General features: G+C 49.1%; 1 protein-coding gene across 2 annotated transcripts in view; it reads right to left on the minus strand.

Moving 5' to 3' along the window:
- Positions 1-2845: 2845 nt before the first annotated feature.
- The window catches only part of BMP7 (bone morphogenetic protein 7), an 87990-nt gene continuing 67110 nt past the window's right edge, over positions 2846-23725 (minus strand). The window contains exons 4-7 of one of the 2 annotated variants that reach the window (XM_063105475.1): positions 16025-16222; positions 7955-8031; positions 6797-6907; positions 3278-3515 (exon numbers count right to left, since the gene is read on the minus strand). In XM_063105475.1, the coding sequence (XP_062961545.1) occupies positions 3366-3515; positions 6797-6907; positions 7955-8031; positions 16025-16222 (536 nt within the window). In that variant the 3' untranslated portion in view covers positions 3278-3365. Of the gene's footprint in view, positions 3516-6796; positions 6908-7954; positions 8032-16024; positions 16223-23725 lie in introns of both variants that reach the window. The other variant, XM_063105481.1, reaches the window with a different exon arrangement.

The following is a 23725-nucleotide window of genomic DNA, read 5'->3' on the forward strand; positions in this document are numbered from 1 at the left end:
GCCTGGAGCTGGGGTTCAAATTCTAGTTCCAGCAACGATTAGCTTGGGGACTTTGAGTAAATTTTCACCTCTCTGTGCCTGACAGTGAGCAGGATTGGGAGGAGAGGCAAAGAGAAAATGTTCCATGGTGAAAATGAGCAAGAAAGGTGGAAACCAGGAGTGGGATCCCCATACTGGCCAGCCACTGGGGAAAGAAAAAAAATAAGACTGTTTGTGGCACTGCAGCCACAAACACATGCCTACAGGGGCCAAGTGGGCGATGTGGGCCAGCAGTGAACAAAAGAACATTTTTCTTCCTGGGGGTTGTGGCTTTCCCAGTGTAGCTATTACTTTCCTATTCTTAATAGGGACATGGGTGCAAATAAAAAGTTATCTACAATTTTAAAAACAGCAGCTGACATTTGCCCTCTGTAAGAGAGACAATAGGGAACAGTGGAGATTGCGGCATGGGCTGCCCCCTGCTGCAGACAAGAGCTGCTACGCAGGAATGGGGCCCGGGGTGGCCAGATCTGCCGATTTCTCAAGAGAAGCCAGATTTGGGGATGTTTTCCACCCCAATCTGATTTTCAAAACCATGTTGGCAATGAATGTGCATATTAAAAATTGTATAAACACCATGCAGGAGGACTAAGACACGTCTACAGGCCGCATCTGGACCTCAGGTTTGTGGCTCTGGTCTCCAGCCTGGAAAACAGAACAAAAGCTAAATTGCACGTCAGGACGGTGACAGGAGGGTTTGGAAATCACAGGGGGCTGGAACTTGTTAGGAGCGGCTGCTTCGTTTGAGGCAACAGTGGAAGAGTTAGCAGCCTGTCCAAGTATCGGGCTGGGATTCTAACAACATCCATCAGGTGACCTTAGTGTGCACTTCAAAGTGAAGAGCAACCCAAAATGCCTCTCCACGCTGTGCAGCTGAGCATGGCTCCGTATGCAGTGAAGCACTGGGCCCCCAGCTGCCTTCACCAGACCTGCCGTGGACCATCCACATTTAGAGCTGGACCCTAACAGCAGCCCCCAAACTGCCAGGATGATTTGCACTGGACAGTGTCAGCTCTGGAGCTGATGCTGCTTTAAAGTTTTGAGTGTACACCCCCCACCCTTTTTTTTCTCTCTTGTGCCTCTATTTTATTGGGATGACTAAATCTTTCAACTATGTTAGCAGTAAACACAGCTAATTTACCCCCTGCCTCTTCGAAACAGCTGCTGACAGCTGCACTGTAATTCAATCAAGGATCTTTGTAGTCGAGCCTACCAAATTCACATTTGTTTTTCGGTTCCATCTCTCCTGCTTGGAGCCCCACACAGCTGCACCAAATATTGACGAGCGCCCATTTGTCCCCAAGGCCTGGATGATAAACAGGGTGTTAATGGTAGAGGCCAAGGCAGAGTTCTTAGAGGACTGAGAGAAGTCTGATGTCCAGGAGTTGAGAGAAAAAACAACACACACAGACACATACAGGCCCATGAACCAGAACCAAATGTCTCCTTTTATTGCAAAGTCAAAACCCTCTTTATTTTGTCTATTTATACAGAGTTTTCACTAAGGACTGCTCTATGCAACAGCCATGGGTACATTGGTCCAACCATTAATAAATAGTCTTAAATAAGAAAATAAACAGGTTGAAGGAAAGCGAGCTCATCGTCCTGAACAAGAAATTAAAAGAAGGTTTAAAAAGAGCTTCAAATGGAAATAAATAATTTCTTTGTTTTGTAACAACTATTTACAATGTTTAAATGTACAAATGGTGCTAGCCAGAGTCTGCTGGGGGCATTAAGCAGTGAGAAAACTTGCACCAAGAGGAAGTCACACAATAAGCCCCAGATCTGCCAACAAACAAAATAAAATGTAGCCAAAAAAGAACTGCCCCCAATGATTAGGCAGAGTGAAGACTGCAGCCTAAGCTATTGAAGAAGAAAAAATAAAAGAAAATAAAAACAGAGCCCCAATGTTTCCAGGAACCAACTAAATCAAGATGGAGAAACAGTTCCCCACTGGAGCAGATTCCACAAGGCACATGTCTTGCCTGGATAACCTTGCTCTTTCTGTAGATGCAGAAAATCTTCCCAGGCAGCCCAGCCTTCCCCAAGGCTTTGTGTTTGCAGCTGAAGGATGGGTGCACACCATTTACGGGACCCACTGGACAAGGCTTGGAGGGCTTACACCAATAGCCACATTAGAAATGCCACCTCCAAGTTAGAATACTTCGTTAGGATGTTACACTCAAAAGGGCTTCTAGATCCTTCCATTTGTGATTCCAGTCCAACACACCCTGCACCCATCAGACCTCACACTGTGCCATCTCTCTCCCTTACTTCAAGGAGCCAGTTTGTTTACAGAGCCCTCTAATAGGGGTCTGTAAATGAAAAGACACAGCCGGCTTCAGAATGCTGCTCTAAGTGAAAAACGGACTCTCACCCTGTTTACCCCACTCCTACTGAGAACTGGTTTCCCTGGTGCTTCTGAACATCAGGGGTGAGATGCAAGTTCTGTCCTATCTGCTGTCCTCGTCCACTCTACAATTTCACATTGATTTCCTACCACTGGGGAGAGCTGGAAAACCAGTTCCTAATGTCTACTTTCACATTCCTATTTTAATTCCTGCCACCTCACACCCAGCTGAACGAAAAAACATATTTTTCCTTCAAGGTCAACACATTCCCCCTCCTCTGAGCAGACATTCACCCTTTCCCTGTCCCTCCAAATCTTGGATTTAGACAAATCTAGGTATACACCAGGCCTCTGCTAAGCCTCAGAATGAAACCTGAATGGAATAGAGGGGCCTCCTGCCCTCTGCCGGCCACAGCTTCTGTTCATGAAATCAGAATAAACCAAGAAATGGGGATAAGTTGTTAGGAAAATATATCTATCACATCCTAACCATTTTCATTCATTGGTTTTATTATGACATATATTACAGGAACTTCCGCGTCAGTTTTCCTTTAGCACAGACAAATGTGCCCACCCCCGCCACGCCCCCTTCCTCCCGCTGCTGGGTGGCCTGGCTGACGACACTCCTAATTACCTCTGGAAACAAGTCAGTGCATGGCCGAGATTTCACAGCCAATGATCATGGCTGGGCAATTTTTCTTTATATATATTTTTTCCTGCTAGATTTTGCCTGCAGCAGCTTTGTAGGATCTTGTCCATAGGGTGCCACTGACAAAAACCTTGTCAAAAGCCATTTGCTGCTCAAATTCCTTAATACTCTCACACCTTTCAAGTTGGGGAGGTAGGGCTGGGAAGGTCCCACAAAAGGTAGTTGGTCTGCTGGCTTCTTGCCAAGGTGGGCAGCAGGAGACTTTGGGCAGTGAGAGACCAAGGATCCAGAAAAACTGGCCCCAAAGGGTCTGAATTCCAGGAAGGGCTAGTGGCAGCCACAGGCCCGGACCACCATGTTTCTGTATTTCTTCAGGATGACATTGGAGCTGTCGTCGAAGTAGAGGACAGAGATTGCATTGAGCTGGGTGGGGGCACAGCAGGGCTTGGGCACCGTTTCCGGGTTGATGAAGTGGACCTGGAAGACACACGGAAACACTAACTGTGGTGAGAAGCAGGTGAGTCCCTTTTGTCTGGCCTCCTTATTTCCATAAGGAACATCTACTGCCTGGGCAAAATGACTGTGAGTGGCATTTACTGAACACTCCCTGTTCTAAGCACTTTCCACGGACTAACCCAGTTCTGAGATTGTCCCTGTTTTACATGTGAGGGAACCAAAGTATAGAGTTTTCATAGCTTATAGCTGGTAACTCAGTCACCAGATCAAACATTTGGGACCAGATAATTCTTTGTTGTGGGGACCATCCTGTGCATTGTAGAATGCTGACCAGTATCCCTGGCCTCTACCCACTAGAGGTGCTCTGTCTTGCTCATGGACATGTATGCACCTTACAGAGGACGGGGCACGTGGGAGGTGCAGGGGACCGTGAGTGGAGAGGAACAAACTCAGATGCCTGAAGGCACCGCATGAGTACCACTGACGAGCTAAGTAGGCCGGGAATAAGACAATAGGGAATAGTGGGGACTGAGGCAATCAAAAATGTCTCCAGACATTGTCAAATGTCCCCTGTGGGGCAAAAGTGCCCCAAATTGAGAATCACTGGGCTAGACCAGGGGATGACCTGTAGACCAAATCCTGCCCCACTCTGTTTTTGTGAATAAAGTTTTATTAGAACACAACGACACCCATTCACTTGCATATTATCTACACTGCCTTTGCACTACAGGAACAGAGTTGAGTGGTTACCATGGAGGCCATCTAACCTGCAAGGTCAAAAATATTTACTATCTGGCCTTTTTTAGAAAAAGGTTGCTGAACCTGTCCTTTCCAACAGGAATATAAATCACATGTGTGATTTGAAATTTTTAGTAGCCACATCTAAAAAGGTGAAAAGAAACAGGTGAAATTAAATAATACATTCCACATAGCTCATTATTTCTAAAATATTATCATTATGGCATATACATAACAGAAAAAATCATTAATGAGATATTTTACACTTTTTTTTGGTACTAAAAACCGGTGTGTATTTTATACTTACAAAACATTTCAATTCAGACCGGCCACATTTCAAGTGCTCAAGAACTACATGTAAAAGTGGTTACCATATCGGATTGTGCAGGTCTAGACTCTACTGCCTCTTGGGCAATAAAAGTAAGAGAAAAGGAATTTGTACAAATACTTGGTTGGACCTCAGTGAGAAAGTAGAAGGCTCGGAGAGAACAAAAGGAGAAGCCAGCCAGTGGGTCAGTTTTTCTGCTCCTTCCTGGGTATCTGTGCCCTTTTCAGAGGATAAGGGCCAGGGACAAAAACCTCAAATGCCTGCAGGCACCACACAAGTGCTACTGACAAGCAAAGTAAGCCAGACTAACACAGTAGGGAATAGTGGGGACTGAGGCAAACTGAAGGGAGAGGCCACCACTCAATCTAAGCTGATCAAAGTGGAAGGAGACCATTGACATCAGATGTGCCGAGTGTTTAGGACAGGCCAGAGGTTTGGCTGTGCTGTTCTGTTTTTAATGTGAAATTTCCAGGTTCCCAGCACACTGTGTGTGCCAAGCAAAAACATCAGTCCCTTACCCTCTGTGCACAGCCTTTAGGCTATAACATCTGACATCGGACGGCAAGCTTTTTATGTGTTTTATGATGGACAATTTCAAACTCTTACACATCGATACCCTCCCCCACCTGTTCCATCTTGAATAATTTTAAAGCAAATTCCAGATATCAGCTCATTTTCCTTCTAAGTATTTCACAGGGGCCCCCTTTTAAGCATGACCACAATAGCATCATCTCACAATAACTGGAGAATTCATTTCGATCCTGGAGATCTCTGGTGAAATGCTGACTGAAGAAGGTTCTCATAAGGCAGTCGGGCTCCTGCTCCACAGGCCATGAAGGCAGGGGTTGGGGGAGGATACAGATGTGCTCCTGGCAGCTGGGGAGACATGTCTGTCTCCTTCCACGGTCCTCGGAGCAGGTTCTTATGGAAGACGGTGGCACAGCAGACCATGTCCAGTCCAAGGAACAGGCTGGGAAGACGTTCTGTTTCCAGCCTAGGGACCTTCAATCCTGAATAGGGCTTTGGAGTTTACAATCAGGGGAAGGAAGGGCTTTGGAAAAGCAATCATTTTTTAAAAAAAGCCCTTTCCCTCAAAGGGCAAGCTTAGACCAAATGAAAGGATTAGATGAGCTTTTTCTTCAGGACTTACATGGGGCAGGGACAGAAAAGAGAGAGGCAGAGTGCTAAAGCTCCGTGACAAAGAGAACTGCTGGACAGAGGGAGCAGTCCTGGTAATGAGCCCCCTGTCATCAGAAGCATTCAAGCCACGGTGGGCACAGTTGTCAGGAAAGACCCAGATAACATACAGGGCAGGGAACAAGATAACCAAGGTCCCTGAACCTCGGATTCTAAACTAAAGAACAAAGTCCCTAACTCTTATCACTACTGTTGTTGGTAGACTAGTAACAATACCTACATTCATTGCCATGTGCTGGGGGCTGAGTTAAGAGCATTAATCTCATTATCACATTGAATCTTCCCCGTGACTCCTTAGAAGTTCAACCTGAAATAGCCACCCTGTTCCCCACCCATCTCCCTAGACTATTATCCTGTTCGCCATCCTCCTAGCACTTGCCCCACTCTCTGAAACTTCCTAATCTGCTTCACTGTGTCCTCCACTGGAACACGAAGCCCCGAGGCCAGGAACACATCTGTGCTGTTCCATGCAGTGTCCAGCTCCCCACGCAGGGTCTGTATGCAGTAGGTGCTCAATCAACACAATGAACACCCTTGAATGACTGAACTGCAAAGTTCAAGGCTAGGAGAGGTAGACGGGAGCTCTGCAAGGGGCTTGTGGCACCAACAAGTCTCTTAAGCCCACTTGCTCCAGGGTAGCCCAGATGGGGGGGCAGGGCAGGCAGGGGAAGCCTGCACACAGCTCTGTCTAAACGTGGAGGGGACTTATGCTCCCAACCGAGAGCCACGGTCCTGCTGTTAGGCACAGTAGCCGGCATTACAATACTTTTAGGAGCCCACAAAACTGTTTTAATTATTTCTAAAATTAGATGAAATAAATGAACTTTAGGGTTGAAGATTATATTCATCTTTATATCAATACAGCCATAAAATAAAATTTTTCATAGCTTTTTGTGGAGCAAGGGGTCCACGGAGGTCAGAATGTGGCCTTGGGCAGATATCTACTCTGGCTCCAGCTCAGAGGCAGCACGAGGCAGGATCTGGTGGCCCTGCAGCAAGCCCCCCCCAGCTGACCACACCTCGTGATGGTGACACCCACCAGCGTCTGCACGATGGCGTGGTTGGTGGCGTTCATGTAGGAGTTCAGAGGGAAGGCACATTCCCCCTCACAGTAGTAGGCGGCGTAGCCCTCGGGCGCGATGATCCAGTCCTGCCAGAGAGAGGAGAGGATGGGGTGTGGCCCTGCATGTCCAGAACCACGCAGAAAGCCAGAGCTGCAGGTCCTGCCACCCACGTGGGACACCGTCCTCCCGTGGGTCAGGTGCCCCATGCTAGGCCCATGTCCAGAGGTCAGAGGTCCAGACCACACCCTCCTGAGCAGAGGGGGTCCACAGAGGCAGGAGAAATGGGCATCAGCATTTCATGGTTCCAACAGAATGAAAAATGAGGGAGAGATCCCCATGGCTGGGCTGAACCTAGAATGGCCACATCCCATCCACAGCTCTATCTCCTGGACTGAAAGGTGGCACAGCAAGAGGGCTTTGGTGTTAGCGTGACCAAAGCTGGCATCCACTCTACCCCTATTGGTGGTGACACCTTGGAAGTTTGCTTTAAACAAAACCTCCATGCCTCAATGTACCCATAATGGCTTGGGTGAGAATTCAGTGATAGTGTAAACTGCCCTGCACAGTGCCTGGTACCCAGATGCTACTCAATAAGGGGTCCATGGGCCACGCTTGCCTGCAGGGTCTGGTCAGCACAGAAATATTGTTCAAGCCATCAGTACGCTTCTCTGACTCTCAGTGCATGTAATCTTCCAGCAGAAGCTTCTTTCCTGCACCAGCATGCAAGCAGTGCCCAGCACCACTGACAGCGGGATTCTCGTCACGAGTCCCGAGGACATACTTGCAGCAGAAGGGCTCCAAGCTGGCTGTGTGCACAGTGTCCACAGTACATCTTGGCACAATCCCCCGAGAAGAATCTGGACTTTCCTACTGAACCACAAGCTCCCTGGTGGTAGAACCCCACCACCAGTTGCCCCAAGGACCTTGTGACAATGCCCTGTCCAGGGAGGCTCAGAGTCTCAACCACATTTCTGCTCTTGGGTTTTGTGGGACATCCCAGTCTCTTTAACCAACTCGTCCCTAGTTAGGCCACTTGACACCTGGAGTCTTGACTAGCACGATGAGAATCACGACACGACACGCAGGCCATCTGCCCCAGGGGGCCCCCGCTGCCACGGCCCGGAGCCCCTTACCTGCCAGCCCAGATCGCGGAAGCTGACGTACAGCTCGTGCTTCCTGCAGGCCTGCCTCTGGTCGCTGCTGCTGTTCTCTGCATCGACAAGGAAGCGAAGCGGCAGAAGCCAGTGAGGAAAGAGAATCACACACATTAAAGGTCCCCCAGTCTAGGGCACTGGTATGGGCAGCAGTGAACACAGAGAGCTGCAGCATGAACCGCCTGACCTGCAGCCTTAAAACTCACCTCCAGCCCAGCAAAGGCCCCAGTGGGGAAAGTGCCAACGCCCCCAGCCCCTTCTTAGCTCACAGCACTTTCTGGAACCTTCTGTGGACATTAGTTTCCTTCATACACATGTGTTGTTTAAACACTGACATCTGCCTGGATTCCAGCAGGGAGTCAAACCCCATCCCCATCCCAAAGCACTGGCTGCCAGAGCCCTGCCTGGAAGGATCTGCTTCCAAACAACCTGGCCTAGTGAGGCCAAACCCACCCTCAGGTGCTCACCTTCCAGGAGGGGCGAGAGGGTGCACAGACAGGGCCTGGGACAAAGCCCCCATCCCCATCATCACCAAGAATAAACAAGAGGGCATAAAGTCAAATCCCACTGAACTTCCAGAAAAACACAGGTTTCTTTGAGGAGTAAAAATTATATACCAGGGTTTTCCAGAAGTATGTAAGTTTGTAAGCATTTGGGTCAGGGACTGAGCGCTTATAAACATTGCAGAAATCTGTCTGTCTGTCTGTCACACACACACAGTACAATCTTCCCTCTACTGCACAGCTAAAGGGATTGTGTCTTTTTGTTTGTGTGTGTGTTTTTATCATGATGAGCTGTCTTTCCTCACCCTAAAACTTTCCAGGAGCTTTCTATCATACTTAGAGCAATGTCCAAATTCCTGCCCTTGGTCTGTAAAGCCCTGTGTGGCCTGATTCCAAAGCCATCAGCCACTAAGCTCCAGTCATGCCAGCTTTCTCTCTGTGCCAGAAACGTGCTGTCCAGCCACGCCTACCTCAGGGCCTTTGCACACACCGTTCTTGCTACCTGGAGTGTTCCTTCCCATAATCTTCGCATATCTGGCTCCTACTCAATATTCAAGCCTCGGGTCTAATGTCACCTCCTCAAAGAGGCCTTGTGAAGTCACTGTAGGACCCCCAAAGACTAGTGTCCACCACAATTTGTGGAATGAACATGCAGGCACACAAATAAAGAACACACGGGCACATTCCTCTAATGCCCTCAAGGCCTCGGATGGCAATAAAAACCAGGGGATGAGGCGGAAGGGAAGAACTGCTCACAGAACAGAGAGGAAAGGCTCATGAGATAAACTGGGGCTTGCCTTGCTCACCCGACCTACGGTTGGGAGACTTCCAGGTGCATCCAGGTCCACTGCCTCTGTTGGATGGGCCTGGTGGGCAGCCTTCCGGTGGACTCCAGTACAGGACCCTCATGGCAGCCTCTCCCCATTCCCAGTGATGGGCTTAGAAACCCAGGTCTAAGCTCATCAACATACATCCTATCACTGGAGTCAGGAATTGGTTCAGCAAAGAGCAAGTAACCTGATTCAAACCAACAGGATATACAGGCTTCTGGAAAACCTTCCTAAGAAAGACCCAGGAGAAAGTGCTCATTCTCTTCTTCCTATTGCCTGGGCATTTAAAGTCATTAAGCCCTGATGGCTCTGCACAACCACAGCCTTGAGATGCAGCAAGACTGAAGACGGTGGGCTGGGGAGAGAGCCAGCCAGGGCTTGGATTACAGTGTTGAGCTTCTGGATCAACCAACCCTAATGCCCACCAAACCTCAGCTCTGTGGCCAGTGAATTTTCTACTGGTTGAAGCCCATTTGACCTGGGTTTCTATTATTTTCAGCCAACCCATCCCAACTGGTCCTACCAGTAAAGGTGCACCCCTTACAGTGCTGGAAGTAGAAGTCAGCTTGAGCTCAGGTGTAGCTCCGGGAGGTATAGATCCCAAAACACAGCCAGCCTGAGTGGGGTCTGACCAGTGAGTCAGGACCGGGTAGGGAGGACTGCCCCAGCTCTGGAGTCAAGCACTGGCTCTCCTAGACCTTCAGCTCATGGTTTGCAGAGTGGAGAGGGAATACCTGCACCTCCCAGGGCAGACTTGAGTGTGGAGATCAGCTCAGCACAGTACTGAGCTCATAGCAATTAGCTACTTATTATCAGCCTTCCAGCCCACCTATCAAGGAAATTTAAAACTACCACATACTTCATTCATATGCTCCCCCTTTAACCATCTGAACTTCATGACCATGTCCTCCAAGCCCACCGACACACCATTGCAGTGTCTGGTGAAGGGAGAAACCTCCTCACTTTTTGGCTTTCCCTCGACTCACAGGAAGTCTGTGTGCATGGCTTCTCAGTTAATAAGAATGATAAGAAGGACATGGCTAAGTTCCCTTGCATGGGCCTCGATTTCCTCATCTGCAAATGGGTGTGATAGGAGTTGTGCAGTAGGCTGACCTCCTACGGAGCCGTAAGCATGGTGACCACAAGTGCAAATTGAGAAGCCTTGGACAGACTAGAAACCCTCAAGGTGCAGCCACCCAAGCTACCCACAGCTGAGAGCAATTCTGAAATGAAATGGAGGATGAGTGAGGGTGGGAGGCAGAAAGAAGGAGAATAGGGGTGGGGAGGGGGGGAAGGCGTGGCAGTCAGGGGCAGTGATCAGAAAATGGTCTCCATCGGGTTTTCCAGCAAAGCTTGGGTCAGAGATAGAGAAGTGTGTTGCTGGGGAGGGGGTTGAATCATTGGCTGCTTCTATTTTCATCAGCTTTTTTGAATATTCCCAATTTGTATATCTATATTATCTATGGTTTATAAAAGCAACTTTTAAAGATACATAAACCTATGAGCGATGACAGTCAATTGATGGCAACAGAATTGTGTGTCTGTTTACATGAGGGTCCCTGGCTCCTAGGAGACACTCAAAACTAGCTACAAGGTGACCTCAGTGAAGCCAGGGGTGTGCAATCAGCCTCCACAGGGGTGCGTGCCTCTGATGTCCTGCCCTTGCCACCAGGGGTCTGGAGCATTCATTCATTCATTCATTCAAACAGTTACAGGGCCCCCTGGTGTGCAGATACTATTTTGGGCATCAGACATGAGCCATTGGAATGAATAAAACAAAGCAGCGTCACTGTTCCAGGAAGTATCTCCCAGGAAGACTGTCAAAGGAGCAAGAACATGGTGGGACATGAGCACCAAACAGGAAATAAGGGAGGGAGCAGGACAGGTCAGGCGTGCCACAGGTGCCAACAGAAGGCTGTCCCAAGGAAGTGGCATTTGTGTAAGAACCAAAGGGAGGTGAGGGCGGACTGGGGAGACACCCAGGAGGGGCAGCCGCACGAGACCCCAAGGAGTGGAGCGGGAGGAGGTATCTCCACGACTGCCAGTGGGCACAGCATTGGTCAAGGTCAGGCAATAGGAAGCTTGGGCTGGGGTCAGCAGATGGCAGTGTGGGGGATGTGAAGTTTTACTTTGTTGGAACGAGCCCCAAAGCTCAGTCCCTCAGGGGGGTGTTCAGGGAGGTTGGAGGCAACAATGGGGAGTCCTGCAGCCCTGTTCCCACCACTTGGCCTGGTCATTAACATACGAGGGTCAAGGTCAAGGGAACCATCAGAGAAGAGCCTGAGCAGCTCAGCTGTTCAGTGTACCCTCTGGAACCCACAGACAATGAGCAGAAATCTGAGATGGCATCCTTCACTGCAACAATTCCCATGGCAGTAGGTGGCGACATCCATCCCACACGCTTTGCTGGCTGCTTGAGGTCCTGAGTAAAGGAGGATCCTGAAGCCATGTGCAAGCTTAGTGAGAAGCAAGTGCCACGACTGATTAGCAACGTCTGCATGAGCAGAGGAGGGTCAAATCGTGGCCTGAGGGCCACTTCCCCTAATCCAAGGCCCCACAGACCACAGCTGGGAACAGCTCATGAAGCTGGTCGTGGGCATGTGAGCTGAGACCAAGCAACAGTCCAGCCCTCAGGGACCCCACACACCTGCACTGCATGCCAGGTTTCTGTGGATCCTGGCTGTCCCAGGAAAAAGTGGTTGGAATGCCTGTGTGTCACTAGGACCTCTCTTATTAGCAGAAAAGTGAGAACAAGCGAGACTCCCAGCTCCCCTGTCCCTCTGTTTCCGCCCCACCCGCCCCACCCACTCAAGCAGCAGAAAGTGAGAGAGCAGGAGAGATGCCAGATGCCGGCGCTGCTTCAGCCTCCTGCACGCAGCCTGCCCCAGCAGCCGACAAGTCACAACCGGTGCTCATGCTCAGCTCCTGCCCCACGGGTCATCTGGCGAAGGGGGCTCATTCCCAGGGAGGTGGATCCAAACGTGGACAGGGAAAAGGGAGTGAAGGGAGGCAAGGGACCAGTTTCTCAAACCACACCATCTGAAAAACGGTGGAAGCCCCAAGTTTGGAGGTGGCGGGGACAGTCTGCAGGAGAGAAAGCCTCTCAGCGGGCAGCATGCTAGAGCATGTGTCACCCGCCCCTGCACACAAAAGGCTGCTGTGCGAGAGCATTCAACTTGTGTGGCCCTACAGCAGGATTACTAGCCCATCACAGGAAAGCACTTCAAACAGGCATGAGAGCACATGCACATACACACACACGCACGCACACACACAAACTCTCAGAGATTCTGGTTGACTAAGCCTAGGGTAGGACCCAGGCCTTGTTTTTTGTTTTTGTTTTTGTTTTTTTAATTAAACTTCCAGGCAGGATTCAGAAGAACCTAAAGCAGGGACAGGGAGTAGAAATCCAGAGGAAGGAGGCAGACTCTAAGCAAGGTAGAACTGCTGCATGGGAGGTAGTGAGGGGCCCATCCTGGGAGGTATGTAAATGCAGACGTGCGAGGGGTCTGATGAAGATGCTGTGGGGAAATCTAGTGTCGGATTCTAAGACTTTGAGGCCAGTTCCTCCCCCTCTCATTACTGAGGTACCTGGTAAAGCTCTAAGACATAGACAGGAGTCTTTGCCAGGATGGAGTTTGCCAGGACTTCCTGCCTGGTTGATTTGCAAAAGCCTCTAACAATCTCCCAGCTGAGAGCGCCCCCCCGCCGTACCCCACTCTGCTCTCCACCATTCTCAGAGTACCCAGAATGTTCCTATCACCTGCACCCCATACCATACATAGCTCAAAACTCTGCAAAGACTTCCAAATTTGCTCAGGATGAAGTTCAAACTGAAGTCGTGGCTCCCTAGAGAAAGTGCAGCCCCCTCTCCCACCTCAGCCACCATGGCCTCCTCCCCTCTGCTCACAGGTGACACGAAACCTCCCAGCACAGGCATCTAAACCTGCAGGTCCCACTGCCGGGACCAGCCTGGCCTTGTCGGCACCACTGGGCCCAGAGCTCTCGGCTCACTTCCCAGGGGAAGTCCTGTCTGCACTCTTGTCATAGGCCAGGTTTCCCAGTCACCTCCCCCCTCTGGCCTGCCATTATACATGATGTGCATGACAACCACCACCCACACGTCCATGGGCAGCCCACATTTGGGCATTTGCCATAGAACCCCAGGTCCCAAGAGCCCAGAACAGAGGAGGCTCCCAAATATAAATAAAGGAATTCAGTTGGTTTTTAGTTGGGGGGTGTCATAGAGCCCTTTGAGGCGGTTAAAAAAAAAAAATGGGTCCATCTGCCTGAAAAAAATATATACAAAAATCCCTGCACACACACTCTGGAAGCCATGTAGACACAGCGAAGTCAATTCAGGGGTCGGGAAGCCCTGCTCTTAAAAAGGCGCCACCAACCATAGCGGGCCTGCTGTTTCCCTCAAAAAGTAAAATGAACAAAAGTTTCCAGATAGGCTCAGTGAGGCGAAAGACACGTTTGACCATATGAGGTTAATCTGGAGTGGGGGCTGCTGCTGCCACCTCACATCGTATTTCTAAATACCCCCACGCTCCCCTTGGGTGCTTCCTTGGACAGACCTAGGCCCAGGAACAGGGAGCTGCTGAGTCAGCTCAGAGTTCCCACCGCAGCTGGCCAGGGCTGTTTGCACTTCAGATCTCTCCCTTCCTCAGGACAAGAAGACCCCAGCTGTGGGAGCCAGGTGCCAGCCAGTTGTGTGGCAGCTCACTGGCAGGATGAGAAAAGCACTCTGCAAACAGTGCTGTATTCATACCCTACCCCTGCTTTAACAAATTACCAAACATAGCAGCTTACAGCAATACAAATGTACTATCTCACAGCTCTGCAGTGCAGAAGCTCAACCCGGGTCTCACCAGGCAGATGCAAGGTGTCACGGCGCTGCCTTCCTTCCAGAGGCTCAGGGGAAAATCCTGCCTTTTCCAGCTTCCAGAGGCTGCCCGCGTCCCTTGGCTTGCAGCCCCTTCCTTCAACTCTGTCCTTCTGCCCTCAAATCTGTCTTACCACACTAGGAAAGTTACTCTTTAAAGACTCGTGGGACTACAGGGTTATACTGAGCCTGCCAAGATAATCCCAGATAATCACCCTATTTTAAGGTCAGCTGATTAGCAACTGTAATTCTATGAGCAACCTTAATTTCCCTTTGCCACGTAAAGTAACATATTCATAGGTTCCAGGGATTGAGACGTGGATATCTTGGACAGACCCGGAGCAAATAGCTTCCTGAAGAGCCAGGGTCAGAGCTCTCCTTGGGCAGCAGCTCACCTGGCCAGGTGATACGACTGGTGGGGAAGGGGCAGAGGGCCATGAACTGGGCTCTTTGAATCTGGTTGGCCATCTCTACAGTCCATTCGGAAACAGTGTGTTGGTGAAGTTAATTTATCTGAAGCTTTCTTTTTAGTCTGGGGGAAACTCAAGAGGCATCTTCTAGCAGCAGAAGCAGTACTTCACGAGCAGGGGAGCATGAGCAGGGCAGGGGTGCAGGCAGGCTGTCCACAGATGTCCCAGTGCTGGAAAAGCCATTCAAGGCCAGCCCAGCCCCAAACCTCAAGACCAAAATGCACACCACCTTAGGATCCCAGCCTGCCAGATGCCATCAACATCTGACTCCCCAATCGGCTTGTGGGGAAAGGGACCACGTCCCAGCCATAGCCTCAGTGCCCAGGACAAAGCCAGGCCCATATGGCGGCTCAGCGAATGTCTGGTGAATTGTCAGAAAACACTCAACAGGATTGTTGGGGGCACCAAAGCTCATCTAGGACAGGTAGACGCCTCGTGGCAATGTCAAACAGGGAAGACTGTCCAGTGTAACGGACAGCCCAGACTCCCGGAGTTAGAATCCCAGACCTGCTACTTACTTGCTGTGTGCCCTTGGACACGTTACTTAACCTCTCTTAGCCCAGTTTGTACCCTTCGTAAAATAGGGGGCCCTCTGCCTCAGAGCCTCAAGAACTACATAAATCGTGTACTAAATGCTCTATCACCTACAGTGAGAACCTGAATGTTGCAACCTTCTGCAAGCTGACGTGGGAATGCATTACCTTTAGCACTTTTATTAATCTTTGAATTGCTTGCAAAGAAAATGTTACCTTTATTTTTATTTTTTTTTACTTAAGCATTGCAAACAAACCTAAAAGTATCCCAAATCATACATATATAAAAAAAAAAAAAACCTACCACCCATATTTTAACAGGTACTAAAATTTGCCATAAGTTTCAAATATTTTTCACTTTAGTAAATAAAATTAAAGATACAGCAAATTCTTGCTCCCCATCGCCCACTTTTCCTCCTCCCCGCTCCTAAGGGGTGACCTCCCTCCAGAAGTCTCCTATGCGTGTTTTCATAGCTGTCCTTCATATGTGTATAACAAGATTGTAGCCACTGTTTTGTGTATTTAGAAATTTATAGGATGAGCATCTTGTTACAATAATGTTTTGCTACTTGCATTTCTACATTAATTACTTTTACAGAGTTAAGGCTCTGTGTAGGAAGGGATTTGGGGGGTTGCTTCGGGCTCTGTTCCAGAATGAGCACCTGAATGAATTTTGAGTTGCTCCCTTGCTGGGTTCTCGCTGGGGCCCCTCTGTATTCCTGTTAATCTTTGCATTGCTTACAATGCAATTGTTACCTTTATTTTTAATTCTGTTATTAACTTATAGTCCGTGTGCTAACCCCCGGCCCTCGGCCCTCGGCATACCTGCCACATTGGCCATGCGCAGGGCTTCCTGGTTCTTGGGTGTCTTGGAGCGATTCTGGCTTCTCTGCTTGCCCGCCGTGGACCGGATGCTGCGGAAGTGGACTTCCGTGGCCTTGAAGAAGGCCACCATGAAGGGCTGCTTGTTCTGGGGCCCATGCCGCCCAATCAGGCCCGCCAACTTGGGGTTGATGCTCTGCCCTAGACAGGAAGCAGCCAAATGAACAGAAGGGAAAGGCGGTGAGCTTTTCCTGTGAAGGGCTGCACAGACATCATTTCGCTCCTGCCTCACGATTCATTCATGCCTTTGCCATCGGTTCCTCCAGCCTAACCCCGTGATGATAAGTGTGTGGAGAAAACAAAGCTAGGCAGGGCTAGGAAGCCAGGCTGAGGCTGGCAGAAGGTCTCAGCCTGGTGAGCCGGGAAGCTCCACTCACGCTTCAGTGGCCAAAGCAGGTCACGTGGTCCACTTAATTTGAAGGGATCGAAGCAATTTTACTCTGTGCCAAGGAGGTAGGAACAGTCAAAAACAGCCCTAATGATGACAGAGGGGCCAGGGGAAGAGATCTGGATGACGGTGACAGTGAGGGAGTGAGCCAAATGGGTATTTGCGGAAAGTGTACTCCAGGCAGAAGGAAGGTCAAGGGTAAATGCCCCAGGTGGGAGCGAAATTCAAGGAGCAGCAGGAGGAGGAGACAGGTGAGAGGGGAGAGGGGAGCAGCAGGGCCGCCTCCTGTGGGCAACAGCAGGCTTAAGCCTTCACTCTCTTTACAGACTCGATGAGTGTCCCCTGAAGTTCTTGTCCACTCAGAACCTCAGGATGTGACCTTATTTGAAAATAGGGTCTTTGCAGATGTAACTAGTTATGATAAGATCATACAATCAGGGTGAGCTTTAGTCCAATGACTGGTGTCCTCATAAGAGGGCCATATACAGACACAGAGACACAGCCACACCCACAAGGAAGACAGCCATGTGAAGACAGGGGCCAAGGAACACCAAACATCACCAAGAGCCATCTAAGGCTGGAAGAGGCAAGGAAGGATCCTTCCCTGGAGCTCATGGAAGAAGCACAACCCTGCTGGCTGACACCTTGAATTTGGACTTGCAGCCTGCAGACCGTGAGAGAATAAAGCCCTGTCGTTCTACACCTACCAGTTTGTGAAGCTTCGTCACGGCAGCCTTAGGTAGGGTGCCAACACATTCTGCATAACGTGGAACCACTGGGGTGGGAATTTCAGTTGTGTTTTAAAAGACCATCTGGATACTGGGCTGTGGCAGTCAAGGACAGAGGCAGGGAGACCAGGCGGAGGCAACAGGAGACTGGGCCTGGAGCAGTGCTGTGAGAGCTTGGGGAGAAATGGTCAGATCCTCCATAGTTAGTTTTCAAATCCATCTTTAGAATTTACTTTGGTTTTAATTTTTTGTTTTGAAATAATTATAGATTCACAGGGAGTTGAAAAAAGAAAAATATACAGGGAGGTCCCATGTACCTTACACCCAGTTTCCCTCAATGGTAACGTCTCAAATAACTAGAAGGCAACATCCAAACCAGGAAAACGACCAACTTTGAATATATTTTGAAAGCAAAACTGATTGAATTTGCTGAGGGATTATAAAAGTTGCGAGAAAGAGTGGAGGATGGAAGCAATGCAGTTTGGTTTAGTGGATGTTGCATGAAATCCCTACTTGACACCCAAAGGACGCTATTGAGGAGGCAGCAGGCATCCCAGCCTGGGCTTGGCTGTGATCTATTGGAAGAGACGAGCTCTGGCCTGTGTGGGAGGGAGCAGAGCCCCAGCCAGAATTCCTGGCTTCAACACTCTGCCTCTGTCATTTAATGCACAGATGCAGTTCAGAGCACAGCTCTGCATACCGTAAGAGTTCGATAAATGCCAGCTCGGGGTGGCAGTCTGGGCCAACGATGTAAACGTGGAAGTCCTCAGCATAGAGATTGGGTCTAAAGCCACGAGAATGAGCGAGCTCTCCTGGGGAGAGTGTGTAGCTGGACAAGCCACATGAAGACTGAGCCCAGCTGCCCTCTCTTCCACCGAGCTGTCAGAGGAATACAGCAGAGATTGCGCAGGAGTGCCCAGTGAGGAAGGATCTGGAACTTAGACAGGAAGAATGAGGCACCAAGAGGGTATGGGGTCCCAGAAACTGAGGAAAGGTAGTAGAGGGAGTGATCTCTGTGTCCTGTGCTCTGCTGATGGGCCTGACACGCGGACTGAGAAAAGTGAGAAGGGGCTATCCATCAGCTCTGACAATTAAAGAGATCATCAGTAACTATACATTTAATACCAAAGAAAAAATAAAAAAGCATCAGATGAAGACAAGCCTGTTTTACTCATGACAGAACAGGCTCAGAGAGGCTGAATAACCTGTCCAAGGACACCCAGCTTGGAAGCAACAAAGCAGAATTTGAACCCAGATGAGACTGACTGAGAGTCAGGACCACTGCACAATACCTGCCCCCCATCCCCCCAAGTTAAGTGACAGGGGTCAGAGGCCAGCAAATATGATGGCTGCTGGAGGGCCCCAGCCTGTCCACATCTGGAATTAACTTCACTTGGAGTCCCCCAAGCGGACGGGAAGCCAAGAAACCCAGCCTCCCAAGACCAAATCAGCACCAGGGGGTTTGCTTTGGTTTTTAACAACAATGTTAAAAATGTTTAAAAGAACAAATTTCCCCCATCCACCACTATTTTACCTTAACCCCTTTTATCGTTCGGCTTTCCTGCATTCTTGAGCAGGGTTTCCTCAAGTTCACCCATCTATAATTTGAACAATTCTATAAAAGAAGCCATTAAAGCTGAGTCCCTAGGAATTGTGTTTCCCCCCTGGAAGCCTTTTAGGGCAAAATAAAAATGTCTGGTCTGAAAAAGTATCTGGAACAGCATCAGGTTAAGTCCAAGCGCTGAGAACAGTCTCAGCACTCTGAGCAAGGGTGTTTGGCTCCCTCTTGCAGCTGTCAGGACAGCCATGTCCAGGGACCCACAGCCGCAGCTGAGAAATGGCAGGACACTGGGGAAGGAGGAGGACCCTCAAGGTTGTTTAAACCCACATCTGCCACTGACCAGCCTGTGGGGGCCGACAGAGGCAAGTTACATGTTGAGGCCTCGACTTCCTCGTCTGTGAAATGGGGATGATGATGCCATTTGTCTCATCTATCCACCCTTTTCTTAGTAAGCAACCCAATCTTCCTTTAGGCAGCTGTGCCTTAATCTGCCTCTACCCTGTCCTTAGGGGTGGGGCCTGTGCTTTAATAAAAGGCAACTGATCCTCCAGGTGCAGTGATTGGTTCAGGGATGAGCACATGACCCAGTTTAGCCAATGAATGCAGGACAGGTATCCTGGAAGTTTCTAAAAAAGAAAATTCCCACTCTAGTATCCAGAAGCAACCTTCTCTGTCTCTCTAGACAGGCTTGAGGGAAGAGAGATGGATGGAGCCCCAGAAACAGGCACCATCTAGTGACACCAGGAGACCATGTTTTCAAACGAGGCTGACCTGGTATAAGGAAAGGCAGAGACACTGGTCTCTCATGACATCACTAAGTCTCTGGATCAAACCAGTCCTGAAGCTTGAATTCTCACCCTAACCACCAAGATGAATATCCCCCCACCTTGGTTGTTTAGACTGAGTTGGCATTTTAGGTCATTCTTGCCTCTTTCTTAGAGCTTTGGGGACAGGGAACATGGGTGCAGGCCATCTCAGGCCCAGCATGGAGCAGGCACTCAGAGGACAGGTATGGATTCTTCCCCTCTGTCACTAGGCTTGGGAGAAAATTCAGGTTTTCCACCTAAAGGCTGAAAGATACCACAAGAGATATTCCCCTTCAACAAAAAACAGGGATATATAAAATAGGCTGAAAATTCCTCAAAAAAGTTAAATATATAGTTATTACATGACCTAGCAATTCCACTCCTAGGTATATACTCAAGAGAACTGAAAACACAGGTTCATAGGAAAAACCTGGACACAAGCACTTGCAGCAGCCTTATGTACAAGAGACGAGAAAGTGGAGATGACCCAAATGTCCCCCAACTAATGAGAGGCAAACGAAATGTGGTGTAGCAGTACAAAGAGAATTTATTTGCCATAAAAAAGAATTAAGTACCAATACATGCTATCACATGGGAAAACCTTGAAAACATTACATTAAATGAAAGAAGCCAGACACAAAAGTCGCATATTATATGATCCCATTTATATGAAACATCCAGAAGATGTAAATCCACAGAAACAGAAAGTAGATTAGTGGTTGTCAGGGGCTGAGGAAGGGAGGTGGGTAGGGGATGACTGCTAAATGGATATTTTGGGGTGATGGAAATGTTCTGGAATTAGATAATGGGGATGGCTGTGCTACAATGTGAATATAGCAAGAAAAAAAAACAACCCACTGAATTGTATACTTCAAAATGGTAAATTTTATGTTACGTGAATTATATCTCAATATATTTTAAAGAGAAAAAACAAAAACCAAAAACAAAACAGGACAGGAATGATCCACCAGCTGAGCCCTACAGAGACAGCTTTTATTGATAAACAGTGAGGATTTACACCTACAACAGTGCCTGGCTCTCATGGGCTCGTGATGACCATTTACTAAATGAGTAAAGGCCTCCCTCGCCAACAGCAGGCTGCACGCTCAGAGCCCACCCTGTCCTCAACAGCATCCCCAGGTCAGACACTGTGACATTAATTTGCAAATGAGAAACAGGGCTCTGCGTGATGAAGGCCTTGGGGCCAGTCAGTGGCAGAGCCAGGATTCGAACCCTGATCTGTCAAAAACCAAAGCCATGTCCTCAGCCAAGACAGCGGTGTGCCCTCATGCTGCAAATGTGCCCAAACTTAGGAGGGGTCAAGGCTACCCAACATGGGTTGGTGGCTGCTCAAGAGCTCAGAGGCCCCCTGGGCCCGGGGCCACATCTGAAACAGCCACTGCAGGGGTGGGGAGGAGACAAATTTCTCCCAGTGGCAGAGGCTTTTTCCCCTTGGTGTCTCTTGAAATGTCAAATAGTATGTGACCATAGTCATTTAGAAGGATTTGGACTGAAAGACTCTGAACTGGGCCATCCCCCTAGGGTGTAGGGGTTCTCAAAACAATGCCCAGTGCTTGCACACAGAGAAGAAAGCAGGCACCATGGAACCTCCTGCTCAGAGCCCACTTGGGGGAACAACCTTACATCCACCCCCAGGCCCACCTACAGTATTTGCATGGCCCAGTGCAAAATGAACGTGCAGGATCTCCTGTTCAAAGTCATTAAGAATCTCAAGATGGGACAGCAGAGAGTCAAACACGCAGGGGCCCTTCTATGTTCACCCACACCCTGAAGCTGGCCCTGTCATGCACGTGCACTGCATGGAGACACATGGTGCAATTCCACGTGGCTGGAGCTGCCCCATCAGTGCTGTTTCATATGCACCTGCTTTCTACGTAGCAGTCTGTGGTATTTCCACATCAGTGAAACACATGCTGACTCGCCCCTCGTGGCCACAGAGGAGAGTTACGTCTGGAAATGCTGCAGTAGCTTCAGCCTTCGCCTCATCCCCGCCTACCAAAGCAGGGCACGTGCCCCAGGCTCGAACAGCCAACCTGTGTCTTCACTGGTTAATTCACTCACCAACTATGATTTGATGATCACCTACTGTGTGCCAGGCACTGTGCTAGGTGCTGGGTGCAGCAGGAACAGGAACAGTAACAGGGGCCCCCGACCCCTGGAGCTGGCCAGGGAGGGAGATGGGCTCAGGGTACAGAGCACTGCCTCTGGGGGAGGTGAGGGCTGGGAAGAACCTAGGACAGAGAGCGGAGGTGACAAGGGGGGTGTGGTCAGGAGGGCATCTAGCAGGCGCTTGACGCGAGTGACAGAACAAGCCTTGGGGGGCGTCTGGGGAAGGAACACTCCTGGCAAAGGGAAAGGCAAATGCCAAGTCCATGTGGCATGGTGTTTGAGGAAGCATGAGGAGGGTGCTGAGGCCGGAGAGAGTGACAGACTAGAGGGGACAAGGCTGGGAGGTGACGGGGGCTTGGGCAGTAGTTGACAATATGGCCGGAGCTCAGTGGTGAGGAGCCTGCTCCAAATGCTATGGGGGGAACAGATGGGCACCAGGAGAGAGAAAAAGAAAGGGGTCCAGTCCCCACATCACTCCAGGCCAGCATCCCTGAGACCCTCACATCTTACTATGCTCCTGCAATGAGCTCAGCCACTCAGGGTAGGGACAATTCCCATCACCACTGTCCCAGTGCAGGAGCCAGTTCTAATGCTGAGCCCAAATCATGGCCAAACAGGCTGTCACAGACACCACGGGGCTTCTCCACCAGGCGCTGTGCACATTTGTGCTGGTGAGGCTGCCCCGGACATCACGGGATATTTAGCAGCACCCCTGGCCTCCACGCACCAATGCCAGTAGCATCTCTCCACATTGTGACAACCAAAAATGTCTCCAGACACTGCCAAACATCCCAAAGAGGCAAAAGGTCCCTCCCTGGTCAAGAGCACAGTGCTCCCTAATCACATGAAGAAAGACAGACCTATAAAGATGAGTCATGGTGTGGATTTCGAACTACAAAGCCCCAGAGATAGCATAGCACCTTATCAACACAAGCTAAATTAAGCTAGGAGGCAATCACGAAGTAGCAACAGGCAGCCTAAACAAAGCATTCATCTATGTAACAAATACTCATGCCTCTGGTGCCTGGGGGTGCGGCAGGAACAAGACAGGCCAGGGTCTGGCCGGACCAAAGGAGAGTCCCCCAGGTCAGCTGTGAAGTGAGGTGCAGAACCTGACGCTCTCTCGGAGAAGATGATCACACTTGGGAGAAGAGAAATTTAAAACATGCAGCAACATAGGTGACTTTGCACATACGTAAATTTACTTTTGTTTTACTATCCCCAAAAAGGACTGATAAAGGTGATTTGGGGGGAGAAGAACTCCTTTTCATTTTACGAGTATCAGCTTTAACTAGCACGTGCAATTATTTATTTTGATTATTTGTATTTAAATGTCCAGGACAAGTCACACTGAATAGGGAGCCAACCTGAATGTACAGGCAGAGGGGTTGAGGTGGGTGAATTCATCAATCTAGGCAGTAAGACAAGATATACGTAATATTTTAAGTATAAAATCTGTATCTTTGGGAAAGTTGGCAAGAATTTTATTTTTGCTGAGGGTTAGTAAGTTATAAAAACAAAAGTCTGCAGATTTGCCTAAGAATGGCCGGTTTTATAAATAAAGAAACAGGATGCCTGGCTGAATTTGAATTTCGGATAAATGAATGTTTGCAACATATGGGACATACTTTAACAGATTATTGTCGTTTATCTGAAATTCAAACTTACCAGGGCGTTATGGATATTATCTGCCAAGAGACTCTCCCTGAGTTTGGAATAGAAAGATTTTCTCAGTGTATAATCACAGCGGAGCCCTCTGTGGGCTGCGAGAGGATGGGGAGGCGTCTGGCCCACCCAACAGGCAGGTAGGTGGGCCCAAAGGTGACGGCTTTGCTGATTTCTTCTTTAGTGAGACTCAAAGCTTGACTCTCTGTGGGATGTTTTGTTTCTGTTTTGTTGCTTTTTAAAGTTTTAGTTTTTAAATTAACATACAGTAAAATGTATCTTTTTTTGGTATGCAAACCTGTAAGTGTTAACACATGTATAAGTCTGTAACCACCACTTCAATCAGGATACAGAACAGTTCCGGCA

The sequence above is a fragment of the Cynocephalus volans genome, chromosome 1 (genome assembly GCF_027409185.1).
Source record: "Cynocephalus volans isolate mCynVol1 chromosome 1, mCynVol1.pri, whole genome shotgun sequence".
NCBI lineage: Eukaryota > Metazoa > Chordata > Mammalia > Dermoptera > Cynocephalidae > Cynocephalus > Cynocephalus volans.